At 32.4% G+C, this 14,750-nt stretch overlaps 2 protein-coding genes across 2 annotated transcripts; one reads left to right on the top strand and one right to left on the bottom strand.

Moving 5' to 3' along the window:
• Positions 1 to 2,885: 2,885 nt before the first annotated feature.
• On the top strand, positions 2,886 to 3,806 carry LOC148769134 (F-box protein CPR1-like). Its single transcript, XM_088820254.1, has one exon. The coding sequence runs from the start codon at positions 2,886 to 2,888 to the stop codon at positions 3,804 to 3,806; it is 921 nt and encodes a 306-aa protein (XP_088676380.1).
• Positions 3,807 to 7,137: 3,331 nt separating this feature from the next.
• LOC105953942 (uncharacterized) lies at positions 7,138 to 14,274 on the bottom strand. Its single transcript, XM_088820253.1, has 5 exons — positions 14,109 to 14,274; positions 13,918 to 13,996; positions 13,680 to 13,788; positions 12,546 to 13,205; positions 7,138 to 7,380 (listed from the first exon to the last, which is right to left on the bottom strand). Exons 1-5 carry the CDS (start codon positions 14,272 to 14,274, stop codon positions 7,138 to 7,140), a joined length of 1,257 nt encoding a protein of 418 aa, XP_088676379.1.
• Between the last annotated feature and the right edge of the window lie 476 nt (positions 14,275 to 14,750).

Here is a 14,750-nt window from a genome sequence, read left to right as displayed (position 1 = left end):
ATTAGCGCTATTGGACCTAAAGCCCATTAAAGAAAAATAAGTTTTCTCGATTGTCTGCTAGAGGGTGGTGGAATTCGATAAAATTAGTGGGAGAACAATTAAAACATAAAAGTCCAAAATTTTAATTGTAACGATTATTACGAACTAAACTCTAATTATTGTCTTCTTAAAATTTTTTCAGCAACAATGTCCAAACATCCCCTTTCCTCTATCCTCGACCAAAACAAACTCACCGGTCCAAACTATTTGGATTGGCTTCGCAATCTGAAACTTGTGCTCCAAGTCGAGGAGCGTCTATATGTGCTCAATGAACGTCCCCCCGCTGCTCTTCCTGCGACTGCTACTGCTGACGAGACTGCCACTTTCGAGGCATGGAAGAAGGACGACCTCCATGCGAGGTGCTACATGCTAGCATCCATGGTGCCAGAGCTCGCGAGGAAGTATGAGTCTCACGTGCATGCTTATAATATCAAGCATCATCTTGAAAAAATGTACAGTGAGAATACTAGGGCATCGAGATACTCAGCTACCAAGGAGTTGATCACCATGAGGCTGCGTGAAGGGGCTTCGGTCCACGAGCACGGTCTCAAGATGATCACTCTCCTCGAGAAGTTGGTGAGCCTTGATGGCACCCTCCCGGCCGAGCTCTCGGTGGATTTGATCCTACTGTCCCTTCCTAGTTCTTATGAATCGTTCATAGTGAACTTCAACATGAACAAGCTCGATCCACCATTGGATGAGTTGTTGAACATGTTGGTCAGCTATGAGTCCACGATCAAGAAGGAGAAATCTGTTCTCCTAGTTGCTCCTTCTGCGAAGAAAGGTTCTTTCCAGAAGAAAAGGAAAGAAAGAAGTTTTGGCCCGAGCAAGAAACTTGAGAAGGGCGAGTCGAGCGGAGTGAAGAATGATAAGGTCACCAAGCAAGTTGATGACGCTTGCCATCATTGTGGAAAGAAGGGCCATTGGCGACGCAACTGCAAGGCTTACCTCGATCAGAAACGTTCTGAAAAGGGTACGTATTTAGTTGAAGTTAATTTGTCCGTTAAATCTTCTTCTTGGGTATTGGATACTGGTTGTGGCTCACATTTTTGTAATGATTTGCAGCTCATGACAAGAAGTAGGAGGCTTAATGTGGGTGAGACCTACCTAAGAATGGGCAACGGAGCAAGGGTTGCTGCTGAAGCCATTGGGACGATTTATCTTTCTGTTTTGGATTCTAGTTTTTCCATTGTTTTGAACAATTGTTTATTTGTTCCGTCACTTATTCGAAACCTTATTTCTATTCCTGTTTTGGATAATGAAGGTTTTACTTTTGTTTTTGGAAATTCGATTTGCATTATACAAAAGGATCAAAATATGATTTGTAAGGGACAACTTATAAACAACTTATATGAACTAAATCCAAGTGAAATACCAATTAACGTTATATCAGCAAAACGAAAAGATATAAGTCTTAACCCCGCACAACTTTGGCACGCTCGACTGGGTCATATTTCCTTGAGAAGGATGAACAAATTTGTAAGTGAAGGATTGTTCTGCTTGGAGGACGTGAAATCACTTCAAACTTGTGTATCCTGCCTTAAAGGAAAAATGACCAAGACTCCCTTCAAGGGGAAGATGGAACGAGCCGAGGGTCTTTTGGATTTGATCCATTCAGACGTGTGTGGTCAACTAAGCGTTAGTGCTATGGGTGGTTTTAACTACTTCGTTACCTTTACCGACGATTATTCTAGGTATGGTTTCGTGTACTTAATGAAGTATAAGTCTGAAACTTTTGAAAAGTTCAAAGATTTTAGACACCAAGTAGCACCCTCTCTATTTCATTAGTAGGGTGCATGAAAAAATACCTATTGCATTTCCTGAGCCAAGCCCTAGGGTTTTCCCCATTAAACCTAGGGAACTCTACCTTCTGCCCCCTTCCTTGCCACAGGTTTTGAGCATCATTATTTCTGTTATTAGGGTTTTCTGGTGCTCTCAAATTGAAGTTCTCATTCCCTGGTTGATATTCTGTGTTCCTTTCAGGTGGGAGTGTATGTTCTCTAACAGGGGTATAATTATATGTACCTGGTTCTTGGTGTGGAGTGTAGAGTCTGGCATGCTGGGATGAAGAGGCCATGGCAGATCCGGATGCAGGTTCCTTACCCTTGTCCCCATTCATGTTCCTTAGTATTTCAGCCAACATGCTTTTCATGTCTTCCATGTTGGAGCTGAGTGAGCCTACTTCCTCCCTAAGTGCTGCGGTGTCAGCTTGCTGTTTAGCATTTATTTCTTTTTGTGTTTCTCGAAATGTATTATTGATCTCTTCCTGAGTTTCTGGTTTGTTTCGTGCCATGATTCGTGTGTGTTGTGCTTCTCTGTGGTGTTGTGTCTGTGTATTTTGTGGTGTATATGAAATAATGTTTGGAAGAGAGGAAGAGATAGGCTCATTTAAATGCCCACTCCAGCTCTGATACCAAATGTTATGGTCTGATTTGTTGACTAAATTGAAATAAGAAACTGTTTGATCAAAAGAAGGAGATTTCATTAATGGTAAGCTCCAAAAGTGAGCTGAGGACTTACAAAACAGAAAGATAGGTTGAACAGTAGCCATTACAGGAGCTATTACCTACTCTAGCTACCTACTAGCTAAGACTTCCAAACATGATAACCCCTCCTCTAATTAATCTATTTATAGAATAAAAACCCCTAGCCTAATAAGGCCCAATAAGCTGGCCCGTATTGGAATAGGCCTACATATTAAAACGCTTATTACACAGAAACGTGATAATCAAAATAGCACTTATAAGTTTACTCAAACGCCGTCGTTTCGCCCATTAATCAATTCCTCCCCCAATTCGATTTCTTCATTTCTCCAATCCTGACACTTGCATCTCAAGAAATCGATTATGAGCCCTTCCCGCCATAGGATTTTCATGCCGTATCGTGAAACTTTCTCTACCATCTATTGTTACGGCAAGGATCTAAATTCCGACCGAAAGAGACCGTCGGTTTTCATGCCGAGGCCTCAAGAAACTGTCGGAAAATTCCTCGATGGTGGAAATTGCGATGGTCTGCTCTGTTATTTAGATACGGTTACTTTGAGAATCTGTGTGTGGAATCCAGCTCTCAGGTTATCGAGAACCCTGGATTTGAAAATACCTGGAATTGTTCGTACACTTTTGTTCTTCTGGTTCGGGCGAGAATCCTCCGATGATGAGTACAAGGTTGTCTTAGGGATTCGAGATCGTACTGAATCTAGAAATCACACGTATCTCATTAAGCCTTTCTCCGACAATTGCGTCTCGGAGTCGACCCAATCAGAAATCGATGATTTATACTTCAGGTCCTTTCACGAGGGTACCCTTTTGCGTGGAACGGTACATTGGCTTACGGTGAGTCCTCAAATAAACATTGTTGGTTTGATTGATCAATGTGCGGTGTTTACTTATAATTTGGGCAGCAAAACTCTCGGAAAATTGTCGACGCCCGTGGGATTGGATTCGAATAGGGAGATTGGAGTGATGAATGGGTGCCTCTCTGCGGTGTACAATGCTTGGCGAGGTGGTTGTCCGATTTATGAGGTTTGGGTAATGAAGGAATATGGAGTGAAAGAATCATGGACTAAGTTTATGAATATATCGCCACGCATTAGCGATCGTATATCTTCGTCTAGGAGGTTGAAATTGGTTGGAGTTACTGATAAATGCGATCTTATTGTGAGTTGTTTTCCAAATTCTGATCTACTGATATATAATGTTGTAGAAAAGAAATCGAAGATTCTTGTGAACTATGGTAACGGGAGCGCAAGAATGTATGTTGGTTACTAGTAGAAAAAATGGGGGATAATTTCAGTTTCCGACCTTATATTATACACCAAAACCAATTTTAGTCCATATATTTTTCTCGCCGCGATTTTTGTCCTAAGTAACCACTTTTTTTTCAGTTTTGGTCCACCGTTTGATTTGGGTGTTAGTTGGGATGGTTATGTGAGAATGTTGAAATAACTAAATCAACCCCCTTCTCTAGCTTTATTTTTCATTTAGCCCCAATTCCCAATTTTATTCCAATAAATAGTCCTATTAAGGAAATTTTATAATTGTATTTTTTCATCCTTTTTGTGATCTTGTCTATGAGGAGAAAAGTTGAGGAGAAAAGTAAGCAGAGAGATCTGATTTATGGGAGCAATGTCTGCTCAATGTTAGGGACGAGATTTTGATGTACTTGTATAGTAGGTTCGAATTCAGTCCGAATCGGGGGAAAATTTTGTCCTGTTTCAGTTGGAAATCAAAATGTATAATTTTGTTGTGGTTCGAGACTCAGTTGATGTCCTCGTCGACATGGAGATATAAATCGTCAAATGAGACATCGATATCGAGGTCGTCGCGACATCAAATATAGACACTTTTGCTATTATAATATATGTTTAATTCTATCTTATATATTATTTAACAATTACAAAATAAAGAAATACATAAATTTATAAAATAATGAACTACTACGTTACAAGATTTGGTATAAAATTAGTTTTTGAGTTTCACCACAATAAACTCATACAAATGGGTACCACCAAAAAAAAAAAAGAAAAAAGAAAAAAAAAAGTAAGACAAATGAGTACCTTTATAGTTTGATATTTTTAATGGAACTTGTAAATTTATGTCTATTTGGAACTAAATTGTTCGAATAAAGTGACAATAGGGCTAAATTGAAAAACATAGCTAAAGAATAGGGGGGTAAAGGAGTTATTTCAGCATTGCTGCAAATCACGTGACTTTTCCGTCCAAACGAACTGCCAAGTCAAACGTCGAACCATATTTACAAAAAGTTGTTAGTTTGAGGACAGAAATCGTGGCAAAAGAAATGTAGTGACTAAAGTTGATTTTGGTGTATAATATAAAGACGGGAAAAATATAGTTTTGGTCCCTCAAGTTTGCGCTAACTTCATATTTCGTCCCTCATGTTCACAAAAAATACATTTGATTCTTCATGTTTCAAAAATTCAACACTTTTAATCATTTTTGTCAATTTTTCATTACTTCTAACGGAAAGCGTGTGCCCGTCACTAAATTTTCTGATGGGGTAACAGTAAATTGACGAAAAAGACCAAAACTATTAAATTATTTAAACATGAAGGACCAAATGTGTTTTTTGTAAATATGGGGGTCTAATATGAAGTCACTGTAAACTTGGGGGATGAAAAGTGTAATTTTTCCATATAAAGACCAAAACTATAATTATCCCGAATAATGACTTTTTACTACGACCACTAACCGTAGCCAAAATGTACCAAATCCGTAATAAAAAGTTTTTGCTATGCATTTGCTACGAATTTGCCCCGTAGCATATACGAGCGTGACAAACACTTTGCTATGGTAAATGGCCGTAGCAAATACTTTTTTTTACTATGGTAAATTCTAACATTTACTACGCCTTCAAGATCGTCCAGTAGTAAAAGTTACCTTTTGTTACAGATTGTGATTTTAAAAAGACAAAAAAGGCCCTCTGAATTGTATGTGCAACACACATGAGTCTAATTTCGGCCATTTTTGCCGGAAAAAAAAAAGGGTAAAGTGGCACAACTTATTGAGTTCAAGTGGGATTGGAGTTTTTTTTGGTTGAGGTGGTAATCCTAAAAAACGGGCAATGTTGGGTTGTTTAATGGAGATAATTACAATTTGGCTGCGGCTATATGCATACTAATTTCACTTGTGCAAGACCAAATTAAAGAAAGATTCCAAAAGTTTCCATTTTATTAAGATGAAATGACAAATATACCCATAAATTAAATTGACTTTTGTTTGCTCATGCAAGACCAAATAACAAATAATGAAAAAAAAAAAAACACAAAGAAAACGTGAAATTAAAAAAACCCAGCCCCCCCTCCCCTTGAAACCCTACCCTACGCCCAAGTACCGCCGCCAAAGCTCTGCCGCCAAAGCTCTGCCGCCATCTACCCACTTATGCAATCCATTCCTTGTTGCAAATGTATCCTGGTTGATGAATTCACTAGAGTAGTCAATTGCTAATTTCTCATTTTGTTCAATCTTACAAAAGAAGAGGAAAAAAAAATTAAATTTGAAACTCGTAAAAATCGACACCAAGATGTTGAAAAACTATGATAGAAATTGACACTTAAGCGTCGAAAAAATACCGGGTGGGTCTTCTGCTGCCACGTGTAAAAAACCCCTTTTTTTTTTTTTACTTTTCTAAAATCCCTAAAGGTAAACCCTAGCGGGGAATATATTATAAAATACAAAAAATAGACACGTGGCAACAGAAGACCCACCCGGTGTTTATCACCGGGTGTGGGCTCGAAGAAGTCATTTATGTGTAGTATATGCGGTATATGATACAAAGTCCATGGTACATGAGTGTTTTTGTATTTAAAACTAGTAAAATTTAATATCTAAATAATTATTTTAATGGTGAAATACCAAAAACCCCCGAATTAAAGTCTAATTATCAAAAAATTCCTCAAGTATTCATAAATTATCAGAAAATCTACAGTTTTCACCCCTCAAGTTTGCACTGATTCCACATTTGATCCCTCGTATTCACAAAAACCACATTTGGTCCCTCATGTGTCATGTTTCAATCATTTGACACTTTTGGTCATTTCCGTCAATTTACCGTGAGTCCGCCAGTTACGGTAGTGATGGGAACATGTTTGATTCTATCAGTTTTAATGGAAAATTGACAAAAAAAAAATAAGACTAAAAATGTTGAATTTTTGAAACATAAGGGACCAAATAAGTTTTTTTAGTGAATGTGAGGGACTAAATGTGAAGTCGGTGCAAACTTGGGATAAAAACTGTACTTTCCCTTAAATTATCTTTAATACCCTTAAATTAAATAACATTAAAAAAATCATACATTACCAAAAACCCTTGAGATATGTTCCATTAAGTATGTTTGATTTGGGTGTCTGAACTCTGAACAGAACATATTACCGCTTACCGATCCAGTTAGAAAATTCTCGCTTAATCATCCAGAACTTCACTGAATGAATTTTGGATAAACTTATACCTAGAAAATACTGAGTTATGCGACCACATCTATCTTTTTATTCTGTGTCAATTTAATCCATTTAACCAATTAATTTGTTAACCACAACAAAGCCTCCTCCACTGCATCAACCTTCACCTCCTTCATCTCTGTTACTCAATCTTTGCCTAATCGAATATTCACCTTGCCGGGCTTATGCAATTGCAATAAAAAACTGTCTCTTGGTGTCCCATTGAAGATGGCGGAGAGGTGGAATCCGACAAAGTTTACAGCGTGGAGGGAGGGGCCGAGTGGCGAATCAATCTGGGGGGTCCCGTTGGAGATGGCGGCGAGGTGGAGAACTGACAGAGTGTTTGATGATGCCACCGATGGAAGAAAGTTGCGGTGGTGCTTGTTGAACTATGTATTTCATTTTTTTATTTTTATTTTCTTCACAAATTATTTTTTTCTTTGATTTAACCATTTGGATTCTTCTTCTCCGCATTATTATAATACACACTAATCGAGATAATGAGATGTGGATGAGAGATAATGAGATGTGGATGAGAAAAAAACAAATTTTTCATTTTAATTAAATTATTTTATAGTAAAGAAAAAAAAATATGTTGTTATTTTTCACGTCCATATTTTCTGTTATTATTTTATTAGTATATAAAAAAATATTTTTAAATGTTATTAATAATTCAACTAGCAAATAAATTTATTTATAGGGTTAATGTAGTAATATTGTATTATTCAGATATATAATAATCAAACATGCTTAATTATTCAGCATTCAGGACTCAACAATGCTCTTAATTATTCAGATGTTTATTCAGCATTCAGCATTCAGTGCTTAATTTTATCAAACACAGCCTAAATCCCCCTGATATTCATTACAATCTAACAAACATGATATTTTAGCGAACTCCGACCTCATATATTTTTGCTTTAGAGATTTTTTCAGTGACATTCCTATGACTTTTTAGCAACATTTCGATAACTTACAAATAATTTGGTGATATTTTTAATATCATTATTATTATTTTTTTTTACTTTAGATGAATTAAAAAAAAAAAAAGTATTTAGCAAATTTCATTGATTCTGATAAAACAATTCCTATTGTGGAACAAAAGTTTTCATTCTAAATATTTTATTTGTCATAATTTTATTGGAACAAAATTGGAATTAGTTATTCACTTCTGAAAAGACTTGATATTTTTCCATGTTAATTATGCCAAAATCTTAGACCATTAATTTGAAAAAAGCTACTAGGAGAATCCATATAAACAAAACAAATGAATAACGAAGGGAGATGCATTGAATTAAAATAAATTTATAGATTAAAAGTTCGAAATAGCAAATAAAAACTCTCTTAAATGATAAACGTTGCAATAAAGCTCCTCATACAAAACGACTAAGAGAAAACGCTAGTATTTTATTTTCAAAAAAATATTACAAATTACTCCCTCATGAAATAATACTATTATAACTAACCCTGATGTGAAATTTGTATTTTTTGAGTAATCTTCCATGGAATCAAAATATATTTCGTCAAAATTCACACCGCGATCAGGGTACAAGACAATGTAAGATGACACAAACTTTAAAGGGGGCTTGGTAATTATGGATGGAAGAGGATTTTTTATTTATTTATTTATAATTTGATCTTAGTTGAGAGGATTTAATTTATGGGCAAATGGCAAAAAGGCCCATCACATGGGACTTAAATGCATTTCAGTCCACAAAAAAAACAATCTCTCAATTAAGCCCATTCCCATGTCTTTAGTCTAAAATACCCTCAATAATATAATTCTTAACAATTCCACCCATTATGCTCTAACTTCCTTAATATTACACATTGACCCCGGATTTAAACAAATATATCACATTAACCCCAAAACTTTTTTTTTTCAGAAAATATTTTTTTTTCTGAAATGTTTTTTTTCCGGCCAGATTCCGGCGTTGACCGCCGGAGACCGCCGGTCTCCTGCGTTGACTTTTTTTTTTTTTTTTTTTTTTGAATTGTTTTTTCTTAGAAAAAAAATATTTTAATTAATACTACTGTCTTGACTACTAAATTACTGTCTCTGGCAGTAATATTACTGTTTGGGACAGTAATATTATGAATATTATTTTTCCGAACAGTAATATTATTAATATTATTGTTTAAGACAGTTAAATTACTGTTGGAGACAGTAATTTAACATCCAACACAGTAATATTAATTAAAATACATTTTTTTGTAAGGAAAAAAATTAAAAAAAAAAAGAAAAAAGTCAATTAACAGTTAAATTACTGTCTCCGACAGTTAAATAACTGCTGGAGACAGTAATTTAGCAACGAATACAGTAATATTAATTAAAAATATTTTTTTCAAGAATAAAAAAGTCAATTAACAGTTAAATTACTGTCTCCGACAGTTAAATAACTACTGGAGACAGTAATTTAGCAACGAATACAGTAATATTAATTAAAAATATTTTTTTCAAGAATAAAAAAGTCAATTAACAGTTAAATTACTGTCTCCGACAGTTAAATAACTGCTGGAGACAGTAATTTAGCAACGAATACAGTAATATTAATTAAAAATATTTTTTTTAAGAATAAAAAAGTCAATTAACAGTTAAATTACTGTCTCCGACAGTTAAATAACTGCTGGAGACAGTAATTTAGCAACGAATACAGTAATATTAATTAAAAAAATTTTGAAGGAAAAAAAAAAACAGTCAATTAAAAGTTAAATTACTGTCTCCGACAGTTAAATAGCTGCCGGAGACAGTAATTTAGCAGCCAAGACAGTAAAATTAATTAAAATATTTTTTTTAAGAAACAAAAAAAAAAAAAAAAAAAAAAAAAAAAAAAAAATTCAACGCCGGAGACCCGGCGGTCAACGGCCGTTGACCGGTCGGAAAAAAATTTCAGGAAAACAAAAATTCAAAAAAAAATAAAAAAAAAAAAAGAAAAAAAAAAGTCAACGCCGGAGACCGGCGGTCTCCGGCGGTCAACGCCGGAATCTGGCCGGAAAAAAAATATTTCAGAGAAAACATTTATTTTTTGAAAAAAAAAAGTGTTGGGGGTTAATGTGATATATTTGTTTAAATCCGGGGTCAATGTGTAATATTTAAGAAGTAAGAGCATAATGGGTGGAATTGATAAAAATTAGGGTTAAAATTGGGGTCAAAATTGAAATTAGGGTTAAAATTGGTTAATTGATGAAATTGGGCTAAATTGGGGTGTAAATCATGAAATTGGAGTTAAATTGGGTTTCAATGAATTGGGGGTAATTTTGGTATGTATAAAAGGATTTTCCTTATTTGCAAATAAGTTTGAATGGGGTGGATTTATTTGAAAGACAAAAAAGTTGGATGTCCCTCTTTTAATTAAGTGCCCTTGTCATGGGTTTTTTTGTGATTACCCCTTAATTTATAGCAATTTACCCTGAAATGTATACACACTTTTGATATTTCGATCTAGCAAGTTAAGGTAACCTGCAACGGTATCTTGGTGGACCAAATAATCATTTATGTATTCTATTTTAAAATCCCAAGTTGCACAATTTACATCCAACAAAATTACATTATATTTCATATCTTCAACTAATACATACATAAAACAATTTTCTTCATTTAGAATGAAGTGCTTCAGATTAATTTTAGCAAAGCATTCCCACAATATTCCTTGAAATGTTACGATTTTCGTCCTTGTACAATACCATGCTTACGAGTACTAATACTCGAGTCTTTTTGAAACTCCTGCAGTTCGCACAAGGAATCCATGTGTTAGAAGCTGAATTATGAGCATAAATGGAGCTAGAGTGTTTTTTTTTTTTTTTTTTTTTTTTTTTTTTTCAAATGTTATTTATACGTCAAACTTGTACGTACGAACATATATAAACTTAAATGAATTGAGTATGTCATTTGATGGAAGAAGAAGAAGAAGAATAATAATAATAATAATAATAATAATAATAATAATAATAATAATAATAATAATAATAATAATAATAATAATAATAATAATAATAATAATAATAATAATAATAATAATAATAATAATAATAATAATAATAATAATAATAATAATAATAATAATAATAATAATAATAATAATAATAATAATAATAATAATAATAATAATAATAATAATAATAATAATAATAATAATAATAATAATAATAATAATAATAATAATAATAATAATAATAATAATAATAATAATAATAATAATAATAATAATAATAATAATAATAATAATAATAATAATAATAATAATAATAATAATAATAATAATAATAATAATAATAATAATAATAATAATAATAATAATAATAATAATAATAATAATAATAATAATAATAATAATAATAATAATAATAATAATAATAATAATAATAATAATAATAATAATAATAATAATAATGATAATAATGATAATAATGATAATAATAATAATAATAATAATAATAATAATAATAATAATAATAATAATAATAATAATAATAATAATAATAATAATAATAATAATAATAATAATAATAATAATAATAATAATAATAATAATAATAATAATAATAATAATAATAATAATAATAATAATAATAATAATAATAATGATAATAATAATAATAATGATAATAATAATAATAATAATAATAATAATAATAATAATAATAATAATAATAATAATAATAATAATAATAATAATAATAATAATAATAATAATAATAATAATAATAATAATAATAATAATAATAATAATAATAATAATAATAGTAATAAAAGGGATAAATTACACTTACACCCCCAATGTATGCTAAAATAATTTTGAGGGTCCGTATGGTATTGGTAATTACAGCCACACCCCTGAAACAATTACCCGAGCCAAGATTTCATGTCCTAGGGACCAATATGCACTATATTTGTTTTCAGCGGGGCTGTTAATGTTGCCATAGACCCAAATTTATAAATCTTATATAAAATAATAATGATTTAAGATATGTTGGAGGAACCATGTCACCTCTTAACTCTATGTTGTCTCTGTCATTACTTGAAACTAGTAGTCTCGTAGAACCCTAACGGAATATAGCTTATCCAATGCATTATTTCGTTAGGGTTTCTAACAATGTGTCAGGGGGTGATTGTAATTACTGATACCACAGGGACCTGAAAGTGATTTTAGCATACCTCATGGTGTAGGTGTAATTTACCCTAATAAAATTTTAAATAATTAAAGAATGAAAAACTTGTACAAGAAAATTTAAAGAGCATGCATGCACCTCTTTTGTATATAACAAATGAGTTGACACACGTTTTCCAATTGTTAATCATATGATGAAGATTGAAGAGAGTTTTTATTTTTATTTTTTATTAATAAATTAAAAATGACCCCTTATATATATATATATATATATATATATATATATATATATATATATATATATATATATATATATATATATATATATATATATATATATATATATATATATATATATATATATATATATATATATATATGGTTTCGAATGTAATAAAAACCACCAAAAAATGTATATATGTATATATATATATATATATATGTACCATGTGTTTGATAGCCATCTCCAATGAAGTTTTCGACATCAATCTTCCGAAACCAGAGCTCTCATTTACCTTAATATTTGCATTTTGTCTTTCTTCGCCACTCGAATTAATTCTTGATTTCATAAACCTATCCACCATTGTACTCCCCAACACTTGTCCTCCTCCTCGATTTCCACCTTGTTGTTGAGTTTTATTATCCGAGTCAACTACTTTTCTACCTCTTGTTACATTAGGAGAGCACGATTGTCTTCTCATGTTCGAATTCGTGTCCTTTTTTTGCGGGCCCACCGGAAGAAACTGATTCGTTGATCTTCCACGAGTTGTTGATGCTGGCCTATGATTGGTCGTTGTTCTTAGATTATTAGGCGGTGTGTTGTCCGATAATCCTCTGTTTTTGAGGTTGTTGGTGCTTGAATTTGGTTCGATGGCCGTCGTGTTTTTTGTAAGGTTTGATGATGATGGGAAGTTCGGGTGGATTTTTTCGTTTGGGGTTAACTTTTTTTGATTTATAATTGGTGGGCTTTTCATGTTCTTGTTTTCGAATGACGGTGATATACTTGGCCTAGCGTTCGGTGTCATGTGTCGTTGCGGAAGTTTTGGCTTAGGTTTTGGAGATATTGGTATGCTACTTGTTTTTGTGCCTTGTGAATTTCCTGCAAACTGCATGTAGTACATATAATTGTTTTAGATGCTGGTATTTTTTTTTTTATTTTTTTTATTTTTCATGAATGGCGATTAAATGTTGATTAGACGTTACACCTGGTGAGGTGTACAACATATAATATTTATTCGTTCGTTTCCACACATCAATTGCATTGGATGAAGGATAAATATCACCGAATATATTGCATTCAATACTCATGTATTTTTATCAAAATTTTAAAAGATTATTCGTGTTATTAATATTAATAAAAAAAAAATCTTATGAGTTATGACGCAGTTTTTAACATGCACAAACCTAAACGATGAGGTTTTAGTAGTACTTTGCTTAAAAAAATTGAACTATATGGTGTTTGCCAATATTTATAGCACGATGATTACCATGAAATTTACTCGATCAAAAGTCAGAAAAAAATAATTTTCTTATTTAAAAAATGTTTATGATTGATTATACATAATGATTCGAAAACATACCCTTGAAAGAGGCTGGAGGATTGGTATTTCCCTCTGAATGACTAATTCTTGGCCATTTGTTTCCATCTCAAGTGACGGAAACAGAGGCGTTGCCGGCGGTGTTTTTAGCCTTCGAAAATGTGAAAAATGAAAATAAATATTTAACCAAACATTAATTCAAATATTGCTTATATAATGGACGTATGCAATTAGCTATCAGATCATCCGATAAATTTCAACAAGTATAGCATAGATTTACCAATTATAGTCATTTTTTCCGCTATCAAATCCTGCAGCTTTTCTTCCTCCCGATTCCATTCTATAGAGCCCATAGTTCCCTCCACTTCACGGCACTTAATTGTTAAAAAAAAAAAAGTTCCTAATTAACGCACACATACTTGTGGGTGCGTGTGCGTGCATTCGACAAGTGAACTAGCAAATAGGACTCACCATTAGCTTCAAACTCTTCGGAGACGGGCTGAAGAAGGCTAGCAACTTGCTCTTTCTCGCGTTTTTGGATATTCCGGAAGAACGATAGCTCTTCATCGTTGTCCTTTAAGCAATTTGAGATCATTCCACGAGCTCGAAAACCTTCACTTACGTCTCTTCTATGCATCTTGTGTTGTTCTTCTTTCTCACCGTGATTAAAATTTTATTTATTTATTTAATCTTATGATGTTTCGGACAATCCTATGTTTCTTGATTTCCCTTGTAGGTATTAAGGATGCTATAAATAATTAAATTCATGATCTTATATAGAGGGGATAGTGACATAATAGTAGAGTAAACTGCAAAAGTATCCCTTTGTAATTTCCAAATAGCAAAAACCCCCATATAATAAATAATTTAGCAAAAATCCCCCTATGATATTATTTATATAGCACACTCAGCCCATATCATTTAAGTGTGACTTGATATAAAAAGACACAAATACCCTCGCGGTTTTACAATTAATAAATTCTTATATTTTTAAACATTTTAATTATTTTATTTTATTTATATCTTAATTAGATTAGTTATTATTCTATTTTTATTATCTGATAATTTATGTATATATTTTGAATCATCCCTACATCAAAAGAAAACTTAAAT

This window comes from Erythranthe guttata, chromosome 7, assembly GCF_056151865.1.
Source record: "Erythranthe guttata isolate IM_541 chromosome 7, IM_541, whole genome shotgun sequence".
In the NCBI taxonomy this organism is placed as follows: Eukaryota; Viridiplantae; Streptophyta; class Magnoliopsida; order Lamiales; family Phrymaceae; genus Erythranthe; species Erythranthe guttata.
This window is presented reverse-complemented; position numbering and strand designations above follow the sequence as displayed.

Bases quoted from the DNA above. Each gene is read 5' to 3' on its own strand.
- LOC148769134 (XM_088820254.1), top strand. From the start codon at position 2,886: ATGAGCCCTTCCCGCCATAGGATTTTCATGCCGTATCGTGAAACTTTC.
- LOC105953942 (XM_088820253.1), bottom strand. From the start codon at position 14,274: ATGCATAGAAGAGACGTAAGTGAAGGTTTTCGAGCTCGTGGAATGATC. The intron at 13,997-14,108 runs GTGAGTCCTATT...CGTGAAGTGGAG, and splicing joins CGAAGAGTTTGAAGCTAATG to GGAACTATGGGCTCTATAGA. The intron at 7,381-12,545 runs GTACATATATAT...TGAAATACATAG, and splicing joins AGATGGCTATCAAACACATG to TTCAACAAGCACCACCGCAA.